This window comes from Elephantulus edwardii, unplaced genomic scaffold, assembly GCF_000299155.1.
Source record: "Elephantulus edwardii isolate Elephantulus edwardi_28Jun2011 unplaced genomic scaffold, EleEdw1.0 scaffold00473, whole genome shotgun sequence".
In the NCBI taxonomy this organism is placed as follows: Eukaryota; Metazoa; Chordata; class Mammalia; order Macroscelidea; family Macroscelididae; genus Elephantulus; species Elephantulus edwardii.
Window position 1 is genome coordinate 300,904 of NW_006400223.1, and position 14,988 is coordinate 315,891.

The following is a 14,988-nucleotide window of genomic DNA, read 5'->3' on the forward strand; positions in this document are numbered from 1 at the left end:
TTTTACTGAAGATTATCCAAAAACGACTGGAACAGCACATCAACAGAGAACTACCAGAAGTCCAGGCTGGTTTCAGAAGAGGTCGTGGTACTAGAGATATTGTAGCTGATGTTAGATGATGACACCAAATGATAGAACTGAAAAATATATGAAGCAAATGTTAACAGAACTGGAAAATAGACAACAACACAATATTAGTAGACGACTTCAATATACCACTCTCAAGAAAAGATAGAAATACCAGAAAGAAATGCAACAAAGATTATGAAGAATTAAACCACACAATAAACCAACTTGATCTCATAGATATATATAGGTTAATGTCCTCCAAAGTACTGAAAGTCAATGTCACTCTGGAGACTAAGGTGCACCTGATACAGGCCATAGTCTTTGCAATCAATTTTTATGCATCAGAGAGTTAGACAATGACTAGGGAGGAAAGAAGAAAAATCAATGCCTTTGAGCTTTGGTACTGGAGAAGAGTATTGAATGTACCATTGACTCCTAAGAAACAAACAGGTTCATCCTAGAGAGGGTTAAACCAGGCTGCTCCTTGGAGGCAAGGATTCTGAAACTTTGTCTGACCTACTTTGGACATGTTGTAAGGAGGGACCAGTCCTTGGAGAGGGCCATCATGCTTGGGAGGGTGGGGGACAGTGTAGGAGGGGAAGACCCTCTATGAGATGAATTGATTCAGTGACCGGGGTAATCGGGGTGCGTGTGTTGGAGACAGTGAGATTGGTACAGGACAGAGCAGGGTTTAGGGCTGTTGTACATAGGGTCACTATGAGTTGCAAGCGACTTGACGACACATAACAACAACAACAACAATGTACTCCCAAAAAGCACAGTATACTTTGTTTTCCAATGTGCATTCTCCAGATTCGATCTCATTTTAGGTCACAGAGCAAGTATCCATAAATTAAAAAACTTAGAAATAATACAAAGCATTTTCTCATATCAAAATGCTACAAAATTAATAATTAATAACAAGACAATTAAAAGGAAAAAATATACATATGGAATATGAAAAATACCCTGTTTGAATAGGAGTTGATCAGAGAAGAAATGAAAAATGAATAAAAGTTTATTGAAACGAATGACAACGAAAACACAACTTACCAAAACCTCTGGAAAACAGCCAAAGCAGTATGCAGAGGTCAATTTGCAATAAGCAAAGAAATCAAAAGGGAAGAAAATAATGATATTTGATTCTTTAGCATCTCCAACAAGTTAAAAAAGATCAAGAAAATCCACACCCTCTAAAAAATGGAAATTATAAAAATTAGGGCAGAAATAAATGAAATAGCAAACAGAAAAACAATTGAGTATCTTCTCACCCCAGTAATGGCAGCAAAGTTCAACCGAGCCACAAATAACAGATGCTGGCAAGGTAGTGGAGGGATTTGAACCCTTATTCACTGCTGGTAGGAGTATAAAATGACGCAACCACTATGGAGGGCAATTTGGTGCTTTCTCAAAAAGTTGGAAACAGAAATACCACTTGACCCAGCAGTTCCACTAGTAGGAAAAAAACCCCAGAACTGCCACTCAAAGAGATATATGCAAACTCATGTTTATTGCTGCATTTATTCACAATAGCAAGAGATGGGAGCAATACAAGTTCCCACCAACAAATGAATGGATAGAAAATGTATGGTGTACAAGTGTATGCAAGGAATGTGTCCTGTTCATACCTTTTTCATTCTATATGCAAAACATTATTTGGGAGACTGGGCTCTATGAGGAGAAATGTGGCATCAGGATTGGAGGTAGACTTGTCAACAATCTATGTTATACAGATGGCACAACCCTGCTTGCTGAAACTAAGGAGGATGTGAAGCGTTTGCTAAAGAAGGTCAAGGACAATAGCCTTCAATATGGATTGAAGCTCAACATCAAGAAAACTAAGATTAAGGAAATTAACAGACAAATTGCATTGGGAAAGTCTGCTATCAAAGACCTCTCCAAAGTACTGAAGAAAAATGATGTCAGTCTGGACACTAAGGTGCACCTGATCCAGGCCATATTCTTTGCACGTACTTGCTATGCATAAGAAAGCTGGACAATGACTAGGGATGATTGAAGGAGAATCAATGCTTTTGAGCTGTGTGTGGTGCTGGAGTATTGAATATTCCATGAAGTACTAGGAGAACAAACAGGTTCGTCCAAGAGAGGGTGAGACCAGGCTGCTCCTTGGAGGCAAGGATTCTGAAACTTTGTCTGATATACTTTGGGCACGTTGCAAGGTGAGACCAGTCCTTGGAGAAGGACGTCATGCTTGGGAGGGTGGAGGAACAACAAAGGAGAGGAAAACCCTCAATGAGATGGATTACTTCAGTAACCGGGGTAATGGGAATAGGCGTTTTAGAGACAATAAGATTGGCACAGGATAGAGCAGGGTTTAGGGCTGTTGTACACAGGGTCACTATCAGTCACAGGCAACTCTATGGAACATAACAACAACCACAACATATTCACAGAATGGAATATTACACTGCATTGAAAAAATATTACACAACATGAGGGGCCCTAGAGGACATTATGCTAAGCAAAATATCTCAGTCACAAAAGGACAAATATTGCATAGCACCACTGTTATAAAGTAGGTCAGACATGAAAAGAAGTTGGAAGGAGAATAGAGTAAGAGTGGATATATAATAAACATTGCATTGGAACAGACGAAGGTAAGAACTGTTTAAAAGGAATATATCACTAGTCATTATTTGTATGACAACAGTCGAGAATAAAGGTGCATAGCAAAATAGACTAGGAGGATAACAGGGGGATTTTTTTAAGTGACCTGAGGGAGGGCAACAAGAATGAACGAAAATCCAAATTTTCTGTAAACTTTCATTAAAATCACAATAAAAAAGAAAACTAGACATGTACCAAATCTGCTGTTCAAAAGGTCGCTATGAATCATACTTGACTCAACAGCACCTAACAACAACATCAAACCAGCAATTAGCAAATCAGGAGACATATTGCAAGACCCATGGTAACAGCATGAAATCAAAAGACGTGTTGCATTTGCTGCCAAAGGAAAATTTGCTGTAAAGGACCTCTTCAAAGTACTAAAGAGCAAAGATGTCAGTTTAAAGACTAAGGTGTGCCTGATCCAACTCTTGGTATTTTCAACTTCTTCCTACAAATTAGGTTGCCCTGAGAAGCAAGTATTGTAAACTCCATTTCACATAACTTTGAGCATGTTATCAAGAAGAACTAGACTGTGAAAAAGACATCAAGCTAGGAAAGGTAGAGGGTCAGAAAAGAGGGCGAACCTCAACAATATGGTTTGACAGTGTTAGTAACAATGGGCTCAAGCACATCACGGATGATAAGGATGGTGCAGTATAGGGCAAGGTTAAGATCTATTCACAGAGTCACTGTGATAAGCCCACTTGATGGCACCTAACAACAAGCAAAACTATGTAGTATTTTTTAAGAGCTTTGGCAGAAATAAAAATGTGGGTACTGTAGATTATGGAAAGAGTTTACACCTGAGTCTTTCATTTATTTGATTAGATATGCTAAAAGGGAAGATTTTCCCCAATAAAATGCTTGTTGAAAGTAGAAATTGATAGATAGCATGGCTACTTAGTTTGGGAATAAATTAAGCCTCACACCACACTCTGAGCTAGGAGATTTGCAATTAAATGGATTTGGAAACCCATTTCAGACTGCTGAGTGAAGAGATTTACATTTGAAAGAAAGAAAGGCAGATAAAAAAGAAGAGAGGGAGAAAGAGACTGAGACTAAAACTTTTTAAACTTGAAGCAAGCAGTTGGATACACTGAGAAAGGGTAAAGCCAGTGCCCATCAAAAGCCTTCTTCCAGGATCAGAAGTTAGAGATCTTGTGAGTATGCTCCCTCAGGTCACCTTGCAGAGTGGAAGTGGGAGGCATACAGCAATGAAGAAACAGGCTGAGACTGGCAGTGCTTCATTGCTAGCATTGACCTAGCATGTCTAGATGTAAAGATAAGAAGAGTTGCTGGTCTGAGGAGCAAGGAGACATGAGAACACCTGACTTGTTGACTAAAATTAATTTGAGGCCTTAGGATGTGTGAAATCCTGAGTTTGCAAATGATGCCCATTGGACCTGATTGTGAAATTCTAGGGTTTAGTTGACTAGAACCCAACCAGATGAAGAGAAGATATTTGATGCTGTGAGCTAAATAGTTGCAATCTGATGGTTTGCTATGGACTGTACTTTGCTTATAGATGCAAATGCTTAAAATTCTCAATGGAATAGAAGATTCTTCAGAGAAAGGAACATGCTTGTTTCTTTACAATATTGTTGTGATTTAAAAACCCCCAACTTAAAGCTATAAAGTTGAAACCTATTCATAGCTGACCATCCAGTGGGTTTTCAGAGAATACAAATTGCATGAGAGATGACTGTACATTTTTTCTCCCTTGGAGCAGTTGGTAGATTTGAAACTTTGGGTTGGAAGTGTAACTCCTTACCCATTAAGCCAACAAAGCTTCTACTGGTTCGATATTATTGTTGGTGTGTGCTGGTGAGTTGGAATTGACTCATAGCTGACTCTCCATTGGGTTTTCAGAAGCAGTAAATTGCAAGAGAGGAGACTGCTCATCCTTTTCCCATGGAGCACCTGGCAGATTTTATTTCTACAGTTGTCATGTTATATTAAAAATGTCCAGTGTTTGCTAAGACTAATGAAACATGTTGTTGTTGTTGTTATGTGCCGTCGAGTTGCTTGCAACTCATAGCAACCCTATGTACAATAGCCCTAAACTCTGTTCTGTCCTGTGCCAATCCCATTGTCTCCAATATACTCATCCCAATTACCCCAGTCACCGAATCAATCCATCTCCTAGAGGGCCTTCCCCTCCTGCGCCTGCCCTTCACCCTCCCAAGCATGATGTCCTTCTCCAAGGACCGATCTCTCTTTACAACATGACCAAAGTATGTCAGATGAAGCCTCAGAATCCTTGCCTCCAAGGAGCATCCCAGTTTAACCCTCTGCAGGATGAATCAATCAGATATGTCCCATAAAGGAAAAAGCAATCAATAGAAACTATAGTAATAGGTACTGATCAGTTGGTTTCCAAGGGCTTAGAACAGAGGGTGTTGTTGTTGTGTAAGTGCCGTTGAGTCGTAGGTGACTCATAGCGACCCTATGAACAAAAGTTCTCAACACTGGTGTGGATTTCATGCTTTCTCCAGGTTCATAGGGTTTCCAGAGGCAATCTATTACGGAAGTGGATACCATAGGTTATGATTAAAAGGCATAAGGGAGTTTAGGGTGTGGAGTATGGAACCATTCTGTACACTAAACCACTGTCAGTAATGGCTAAAATATTTATACCTATTTTTAAAATCTATAGAACTGCACAGCAAAATTTAAAAGTCAAGTTACTTGAAGATAATTTAAAAAAATAAGATGTTGTTGTTGTTATGTGTAATCGAGTCGCCTAAAACTCATAGCGACCCTTTGTACAACAAACCTTAAGCCTTGCTCTATCCTGTGCCAATTTTATTCTCTCTGACACATCTACCCTCATTACCCCAGTCACTGAGTCAGTCCACCTCATAGAAGGTCTTCCCCTCCTGCATTGTTCCTCCACCCTCCCAAGCATGACGTCCCTCTCCAAGGACTGGTCCCTCCTTTCATCAAGTCCAAAGTATGTACGATGAAGCTTCAGAATTCTTGCCTCCAAGGAGCAGCCTGGTTTCACCCTCTCTTGGACAAACCTGTTTGTTCTCTTAGCAGTCCATGGTATATTCAATACTCTTCTCCAGCACCACAGCTCAAAGGCATCAATTCTCCTTCTATCATCCTTAGTCATTGTCCAGCTTTCTTATGCATAGCAAGTAATTGCCAAGATTATGGTCTGTACCAGGTGCACCTTAGTTTCCAAACTGACATCATTGTTCTTCAGTACTTTGGAGAGGTCTCTGATAGCAAACTTTCTCAATGCAATTTGTCTTTCAATTTTCTGGCTGCTGGTACCAAGAGTGTTGATTGTGGAGCCAAGCAAACTAAAGCTGTTAACAATCTCAATCTCTTCACCATTTATTATGATGCTGCCAATCTGCCCACTGGTGAGAATCTTTGTTTTCTTGATGTTGAACTTTAATCCATATTGAAGGCTGTTGTCCTTGACCTTCTGTAGACAAAATATAACATTTAAAAGATGGCATAACAGAAATATGCCTTTAAGAGGAAATCATCTTTAAAGGGAAAGTAAAGCAAATCACTTAGACCTACAGAATACTTAGTATAGAATTCTATTTTGTGTGTGTTAAAACAATATTTCACTCTGCACTTAAATGAAAGTTGAAGTTAAGGCTAAGAATATAAACAATTTTTGGGGAAATAAATCCAATCTCACTATGAGTTATATCATCATAAATTCTCCATTTCACTTTTAAGTTTTCCTGCCATTCAATGTAAACAGATAAGGGATTCTTCTCAAACTGGTTCCCAAACATTTGTCATTACCTATCTGAAATGTAAATCACTCTTTGTACTGATGTCAAGGTCTATTAGATACCTTTTAGGTAACTGTGGAAAATCATAAAACATAGCTAGCATATAAAAGAGATCATCATTTGTCTTTTTTTTAATGACTTCAGATATAAGTGAAATTAAGTGCAATTTGTCTTTCCCCTTTCACTATAAAAACATAATATAACTTCCCTGTGTTTAACATTTCATCATTCTTATTGCTGCCAAGTCAAAATCCACTCAGAACTGACCCCCCAAGGGTTTTTTGAGCTTGTAATTTGCAAGGGAGGAAACTGCCCATTTTTCTCCCACAGAACCACTTATGGATTTGAACCACCAAAGAGGCACCACCTTATTTGGGCTATCCTCCAGAACCCTCCATATTTGGCATAGCTACTCCTCATAACTATTTTCATCAAGCTTGAAACAGCATCTGGCAATGTCTTGGCTTAAACTACAATATGAAACACTCTTTCAGCCTTAACTAAGGGAGGGAGAATGGGAAGGTAGTAGCAGTAGAGTGGGAGAATGCCTAAATGAGAAAGTGGTTAATATGTTCCATTCCTAATACAAAATTGGCAGTTAAAGTACATCATCAGAAGAAAGACTTAGTGATTAACATATAAAATTGTAGCCACTAAAAAAAATAAAATAAAAATTGTAGCCACTGAAAATATTATGAAATATAGATCTGTTCATGGAATCAACTTGATGGCAACCAGAGAAGTAGTGATAGAATAAAATGACACTGCCTTAACCTCCCACCACTGAGTCTGAGAACTGAATCAGTACAGGAGTAGAGAGATACATATCAGCATTGTACCAGTTTGTTTCTGTGCAGCTACAAATTAATGCAGTGCAGGTTAAACTATCTCAGCTTTGTTATGGAACAAGTGAGATTTTTAATACAAAAGAGATCATTATACCACAACAAGATAAAGGTAAATAATCCAATTGAAAAATGGGCACAGAATATGAACAGACACATCACCAAAGAAGACATTCACATGGCCAACAAGCACATGAAGAAATGTTCAAAATCCCTAGTACTAAGAAAGATGCAAATCAAAACAACTATGAGACATCGTCTCATCCCAGTTAGGATAGCAAAATTTAACAGAACAGCAAGCAACAAATGCTGGTGAGGTTGTGGAGAACTAGAACCCTTATTCACTGTTGGTGAAAGTGTAAAATGGTGCAACCACGGTGGAAAGTGGTGTGGCGCTTTCTCAAAAGGTTGCAAATAGAGATACCATTTGACCTAGCAATTCCACTACTGGGGATATACCCTAAAGAGACCATAACCAACATCCAAGCAGATACATGCATACATACCCATGTTTATTGCAGCTTTGTTCACGATAGCAAGGGGTTGGAAACAACACAAATGCCCATCAACAAACAAATGGGTAGAGAAGTTGTGGTATATTCACACAATGGAATACTATGCTGCATTGAAAAACAAGGAACTTATGCAATATTATTCAAAAAGGGTGGCCCTGGAAGACACTATGCTGAGTGAAATATTTCAGTCACAAAAGGACAAATACTTCATTGTACCACTATTGTAGAATGGGACTGACATCAGGGTTGGGGTAAGACTGAGAAAAACTGGATAAATTAAGTATACTGCATTGAAACAGATGAGGGAAAGAACAGTTTAAAAGTGATATATAATAGGGTATTATGGTTATCACAAGAGTCAAGAATTAAGGTTTCACAGAGGAGTGTATTCAGGGCAGTAGGGGGGGAGGGGGTGGGGGGATTGTATACCAATGAAAGAATTTTTCTTTTACTTTTCAAAGAGAGGAGTGAACTGGGGGCGCGGATGGGCAGGGAGAAAAGTGCAACAATGAATGAATAGAAATCCAAAATCTATATAAATGTTCATTAAAATTAATAAAACAAAATTTAAAAAAACACAGATCATTAGGAGTAATAGATTTGGGGTGAAAAAGAGCAATTATTATGAGGTGGGGTAATTGGGGTGGGAGTGTTGGAGACAGTGCGATTGGCACAGGACAGAGCAGGGTTTAGGGCTGTTGTATATTGGGTCGCTATGAGTCACAAGCAACTCGAAGACATAGTGTCGGAACTGATCCATAGCTGAGCCTCTGACGGATTTTCAGAAGCAGTTAATCACACAGGAGACTGGCCACCCTCCTGCGGAGCTGCTGGTGGCCTCGTACTATCATTTGGCCAAGAGAGCTTCTTGCCTCCAGGCCACCAGAGCAGGGGTGGTGGGCTGGGGGAGAGAAACACAAGTTTAACTAAAAATAATGAATAATTAATAGAGTCTATGCTGATCCCTGAAATTCCAGAGAAGACCGAATTCATTGAACTTGTACCGTGGGATATTTAAAAGAGGATAAGCAAGACGTTTCAGGCAGGGAGAACTGGTCCTCTTGGTGGCAAACTTCCAGAAAGCCAGACCCTTGCTGCTCAAATGATGTGGTTTCCTAACGGACATATAGTCTTCTCTCCTAAAAAAAGAGATGTTTAAGGATAGAGGTCAAGAACCCTCCCACACATCAGAACACAATTTTCAATGTGTCTAACAAACATAGAATTTGCAAAAGCAAATGCGGGAAGAACATAGGGTAGGGCAGTAGCAGAAGCAACAGCAGGGACTTGGAGCATATACAGTCAGGCAGGGCAGCACAGAGGAAGCTGTGGTGGCCTAGCAGCTGCTCTGCGAAGAAAGATGGGCAGTCTCCTCCCATTTGATGAACTGCTTCTGAAAACCCATGGTGGGGGGTGGGGGTGGGGGTGTACACAACAACAGGGCAGCACAGAGAAGTGAGCATGGCAGGGAATGCCACCAGGAAACAACACAGTGAGGAAGCACTCTGTGTTGAGGTGGACCAGAGAGGAAAAAAGAAAAGTGAGTAAGTGAGGAACTATGTAAGGTTATGTAGAAAAGTCAGCAAATATCTCATAGAAACCTAGTAGAATCAGATGGTGCTGCAAGTCAAATGATGCTATTGCTAACTACATTGAGTCACTTCAACGCCTGGTGACCCCATGCACAACAGAATGAAATGTTACCCTGCACTATCTTTATGGTCACCAGTAGGCTAGAGTTCACTGTTGTAGCCATTGTGAAATTGTGTATTTTGCGTACCTTCCAACCTAGAGGGTTCATCTTCCAACACTATAAAAAAAAATAAATAAATAAAAAACCCTTGTGACAAAAATCCCTTTAGGGTTTTCAAATGATTTTAGGAAGCAGATTGGCAGGCCTTTCTTCATGGTTGATTTCAGCAGAAGTTCCTTCAATCCCTGCCCACCATGGGTGACGCTGCTGGCCTTTGAAATAACAGTGGCACAGCTACCAGCATAATGGCCACAGACCAGTCACCACAGGAAGACACACCAACAGATGAGAGATAGCAAGGGACTCTAGAGACAGTTCTTATATTCCCAACATAAGAATGGGAGAAAGTAAGCCCCTAACAGAATCAGGGTTTACTCTCACATGAGAACTTTCCAGAACAGATCTCCCATGACCCCACTTAGAAGCCAGGACACTTAAGAGTTAAATTTCATAGATCATGTGAAGCAATTAACATGGCACACACTTTTTACATACAAGACACAATCTTTACCAACAGATTTTGGTCAGGGTACACTATAGCTTCATAATCTCTCATCTAATCTTCTAGAATTTAAAGCAGGGAGGGGGAAATAAGAATAGAGATACACAGTCTGACAGAATTTATACTGTATGGCCATACCAAGGCAATGCTAATTTATTAAATAAAATGAGAAATTTAAAGTCACTAGGGTCGCTATGAGTCGCAGTGAGTCGCAGGTATTTTTCAGACAATTAAATGACTTACTGATCCTTAAGGGAGCTCTGAGGTTTCATTCGTAGTGAGATTCTCCGGGAGTTCGAAGCTACCTATGGCTGCACAGGAGAAAGATGGACAATCTCCTTTCATGTGATTTCCACTGGAAGGTGATTCCGACTGGACAGCAGTGAGCTGAGTGACAGTGTGCCTAAATGTAGCCCTGGTGGTACAGTGACTAAAGCACTTAACCATTAATCAAAAAGTTAGTGGTTCAAATCCACCAGTTTTTCCATTAGAGGTAATTTCTGCTTCTGTAAAGAGTTCCAGCCTTAGGTACCTGAGGGAAATTCCACTTTATCCTACAGGGTTGCTATGAGACAGCAATGAGTTTGGGTATTGTCCTTAAATCAATAATCTATATTTAATTATTGACAGTTGGGGTTTGACAAAATAAATCATCTTCCTTATTGGAAGTTCAGGGCATTAAAAAAACCCCTGAGCTTCCAATAAGGAAGATTATTTATTTTGTCATTATGTAAGCATTTGTTGTTTATAACCATAGTCAAAACCTAAAATATGAAATGCTGGTATTTTTCTTTTTCATTAGAAGCAGTTAAGAGACAAAGGCTGAAACAAATACTGGAGTTAGACTATGTGCAGCCACATCTAGTTCTCAACTTAGCAGCAGTTTCTTACACTCTCCTTAACTTACTTTTTGTATATGTAAAATGAAGATGTTACAATAGTACCTACACTCTATGGCTGTTGTAAGAATTCAAAAAGCTATGAACAAAAACTTCACTTAGTACTTGCCAATAAATCCATTTAAGATACTTAGAACAACAGCTGGTAAACAGTAAGTACCATATTCATTAACAATCATTTCAATTATTTTGTGAAGTCACTCATAATAATATCAGAAATGAATATATGAAGATGGAAAATATGCTCAAAGTCTGTGATTCTCAAAAGGCTGAAAATTTATACACCAATAACACCATCTTTTGTTTTTTATATATAGTTAATATCATTTTAATAAATCTATGCTTTGTATTCTCCAGAGTTGAAAATATGTCAATGAGGCTTGAAGAAGTCAATGAAAGAGAAAACTTTATGAAGGCTTCCCTACAGACTGTGGACCTTCGACTTTGTCAACTAGAAGAATTATCTAGCAGAATGGTGAATGCTCTTGAAAATCTTGCCGGAATTGACAAGTCTGACCTAATACAGACACGATCTCGAGCTTCTTCTGAATGTGATGCAACTTTTCTTCTAAGGCAAAGTAGTATCAACAGTGCTGATGGCTACAGCATGTACAGATACCATTTTAATGGAGAAGAGTTATTGTATGAGGATACTTCTCTCTCCATGTCACCAGCAAGAAAATTAATGAAAAAAGCTTGTTCTTTCCGCACAAAGGAAGAAAAAGACACAAAAATCCATCTGGTGCCTGAGCATCAGGACAGCCATCACCTTTTACCTAGCCCAAGCCCACCAGACAGCAGTAGACTTACATCAGACAACTCTGAGAATCTACCAGAGCCAAAATTAGGTCCAGACATTGGGATTTCAAGAGAGGATGATGGAATGCAGGCAGACTTTACAAGAGAAGAAACTGATCAAATAGATAACATACAAGAACAGAATAAACCAGATTTTCAAAGCACTCAGCTAACAGTGGATACGACAAAGGAAGAAGGCATTGTTTCCTATCCTTCGGAAGAAAAAAAAATTACCCACTATCACCCTGATGACACTTTCAACACTTCTAAAACAATGAAATCCAAAAGCTTTGTGTATTCTCATGGAGGAAAGCTGGTCAGTGGGGTTAACAACTGGAGTGCAAAATACAGTTCAATGCTGGACCACACAGGGCCCCCTACAGTACAACAATGGACAACAGAATGGAAATGTCAAGTTCAAAAGATCACACGGTCTTGTAGCACAGATATTCCCTTTATTGTGTCTGAAGCTGCAGTGCAAGCTGAGCAAAAAGAACAGTATGCAGGTACTGACGCTGAAAGTTATGTTTCTAAAAGATTCTCTCAAGTCTCTCTCTTACCCCTAGCTGGTACTGACAGAACAGAAAAGGAAAACTTACTGTCTGTGAAACCACATCAAGCTTTTGGATTCCCATCTATGAGGTCAAAAAGTCTGCATGGCCATCCTAGGATTGCTAAGTCCATGCAGTGTAAATTAGACCGATCAGGACTTGCCAGCAGTGCGACTAACTTGATGGTTGTATCTGGAATAACAACAGAAGGACAAAAGGCTAAGCAAGAGAAAGCTTCCACAGACTGAATGCTAATGTGCTTTGCTTTGACTTTAAAATCAGACCTACTAAACAGGGCTCTTCTAGCCACTTAGCATAAATCTTTCATTATCATTTTTTTTAATTTAGATTTAGTGTGAATTTAAAACATAATGCACTATAAACTTAAAAGTTAGTAAACTTAAAACTTTGTTAGTAGTGTTAAGAAATTTAGTTGGAATTGGAGAAAATGAAAGTGGCAATATTCAAAACAAGTTAAATCAATATTCCACTCTTTATTTCAGAAGGCCACTAAACAACCTAAGAAATAAATACACAGTCACTTGTGAAGTAAAGCATATACAAGAAAAAGAAACTAAAGAAAAAACAAACTCAGAAAATAAAAAGGAGAAAGAGAAAAAGAAAATTATGAGGTGCAAGAAGTAGGAAGTATAAATAAGACATAAACATCGTATTTTGTAGGTCACATTCAAAGAACAGTAGTTTAGTTTGCTACTCCTACTTTAGCCATTACAATCTGTTAAACTGTTTATTAAGAAATTCAGTGAATATTTATTATTTGAAATTTACATGATGAAAAAGCACAAAGTGATCAAACATTATACCCTAATAATTTTAATAACTAAGTTTTGTTAATGTATAAAAATAAAGTATCTAATATTTATTTTCCTGTTGTCATATAGTTTTTGAGAGTAAATAAAAATTTATTGTTCCTCTATCTATATAATTACACAACTCAATAGCTGAAACTTAAAGAACACAAACTTAAGTGGGAATTGTCAACAATCACAGGAGAGAGCATGCGGCTGATGATACAAGGTTTTTTATGTTTTACCTTTAAACAAATAACCGACCAGTATTCTAAAAAGCCTCCACTCAGGGATGCATGGGGATAATATTCCTTGAAACTCTTAAGCTAAACTCCAAAACCACACTTGTCTATGAGAAAAAATGGCAGAGAAAGGCAAAAAAAGGTCTTTTCTGGCTACAGTTCAGATCATCACCATTCACAGAGGTTAGAATTAAACCCTGCCAGGTGCTTTCCCCATTCTGGAAGAGCATCTCTTATAAGGTCTCAATGTTGTTGTTGTTGTGGCCATCAAGTTACTTGCAACTCATAGCAAACCTATGTACAAGAGCCCTACATGCCGTTCTATCCTGTGCCAACCTAGCCATCTCAAATGCACTCATTCCCATCACTCCAGTCACAGAATCGATCCATCTCATCCAAGGTCTTCCTCTCCTGCCACCTCTCCACCCTGCCAAACATGATGTCCTTCTCCAGGGACCAGTCCCTCCTTGCAACATGCCCAAAGTGTGTCAGATAAAGCTTCAGAATCCTTGACTCCAAGGAGCATTCCAGCTTCACCTTCTCCAGGACAAACCAGTTTGTTCTCCTAGCATTCCATGGTATATTCAACATTCTTCTCCAGCACCACAGCTCAAAGGCATCATTTCTCTTTCTATCATCCCTATTCACTGTCCAACTCTCTGATGCGTAGCATTTAATTACGAAGACTATAGCCTGGATCAGGCACAACTTAGTCTCCAGCCTGATGCTGTTGCTCTTCAGAACTCTTGAGGGGTCCCTCACAACTGACTTTCCCAATGCAATTCATCTCTTGATTTCCTGGCTCTTGTTACCAAGAGTGTTGACTGTAGAGCCAAGTAAACTAAAACTGTTAACTACCTCAATCTCTTCACCATCCATACTGATGCTGCCAGTTGGCCCAGTGGTGAGAATCTTTGTTTTCTTGATGTTAAGCTTCAATCTATATAGGAGGCTGCAGTCCTTGACCTTCTGCAGCAAGCTCTTCAGGTCCTACTTAGTTTCAGCAAGCAGGGTTGTGTCATCTGCATAATGCAGGTTGTTGATGACTCTTCCACCAATCCTGATGCCACATTCCTCTTCATACAGCCTGACATCTCAGATGATCTGTTCTGCATACAGATTGAAAAGATATGGAGACAGAATACATCCCCGACAAGCCCCCTTCTTGATTTTGAACCATGTAGTGTCTCCTTGCTCTGTTCTGACGACTGCCTCTTGGTCCAAGTATAGGTTTCACATTAACAGAAGCAAATGTTCTGGGATTCCCATTCTTGTGAGTCAGCCACAACTTGTGATCCTTTGCATAGAAGTTCTCAATAGGACTATAAAATATACAGCTTCTTGCTTGGAATTACTCAGAACCTTTACACCAGCTAAGTACCTCATATCCAGAAAGAATCATTGGATAAAATGTCCAGGAATTAGTAGTGATAAGGATGGGGGGGTATGTCAAAAAAGGTGCTGATCATGGGGAAAAAGATTATGATTCTCAGCTGAGATGCAGGCCATCATACTGCCAAAAGATGACAAAAGAGGAGAGAGAGAATAAGAAAGGGAAAGATCTCCAAATCACTGTCAATAAGAGATGCAAATCAAAACCACAATGAGAT

At 39.2% G+C, this 14,988-nt stretch overlaps 1 protein-coding gene across 1 annotated transcript in view; it reads left to right on the forward strand.

Moving 5' to 3' along the window:
* TRPM1 (transient receptor potential cation channel, subfamily M, member 1) overlaps nucleotides 1-12,575 on the forward strand; it is a 172,483-nt gene extending 159,908 nt beyond the window's left edge. The window contains exon 27 of the mRNA XM_006902938.1: nucleotides 11,336-12,575. Coding sequence (XP_006903000.1) covers nucleotides 11,336-12,575 — 1,240 coding nt within the window. The remainder of the gene's footprint in view (nucleotides 1-11,335) is intronic.
* The last annotated feature ends 2,413 nt before the right edge of the window (nucleotides 12,576-14,988 follow it).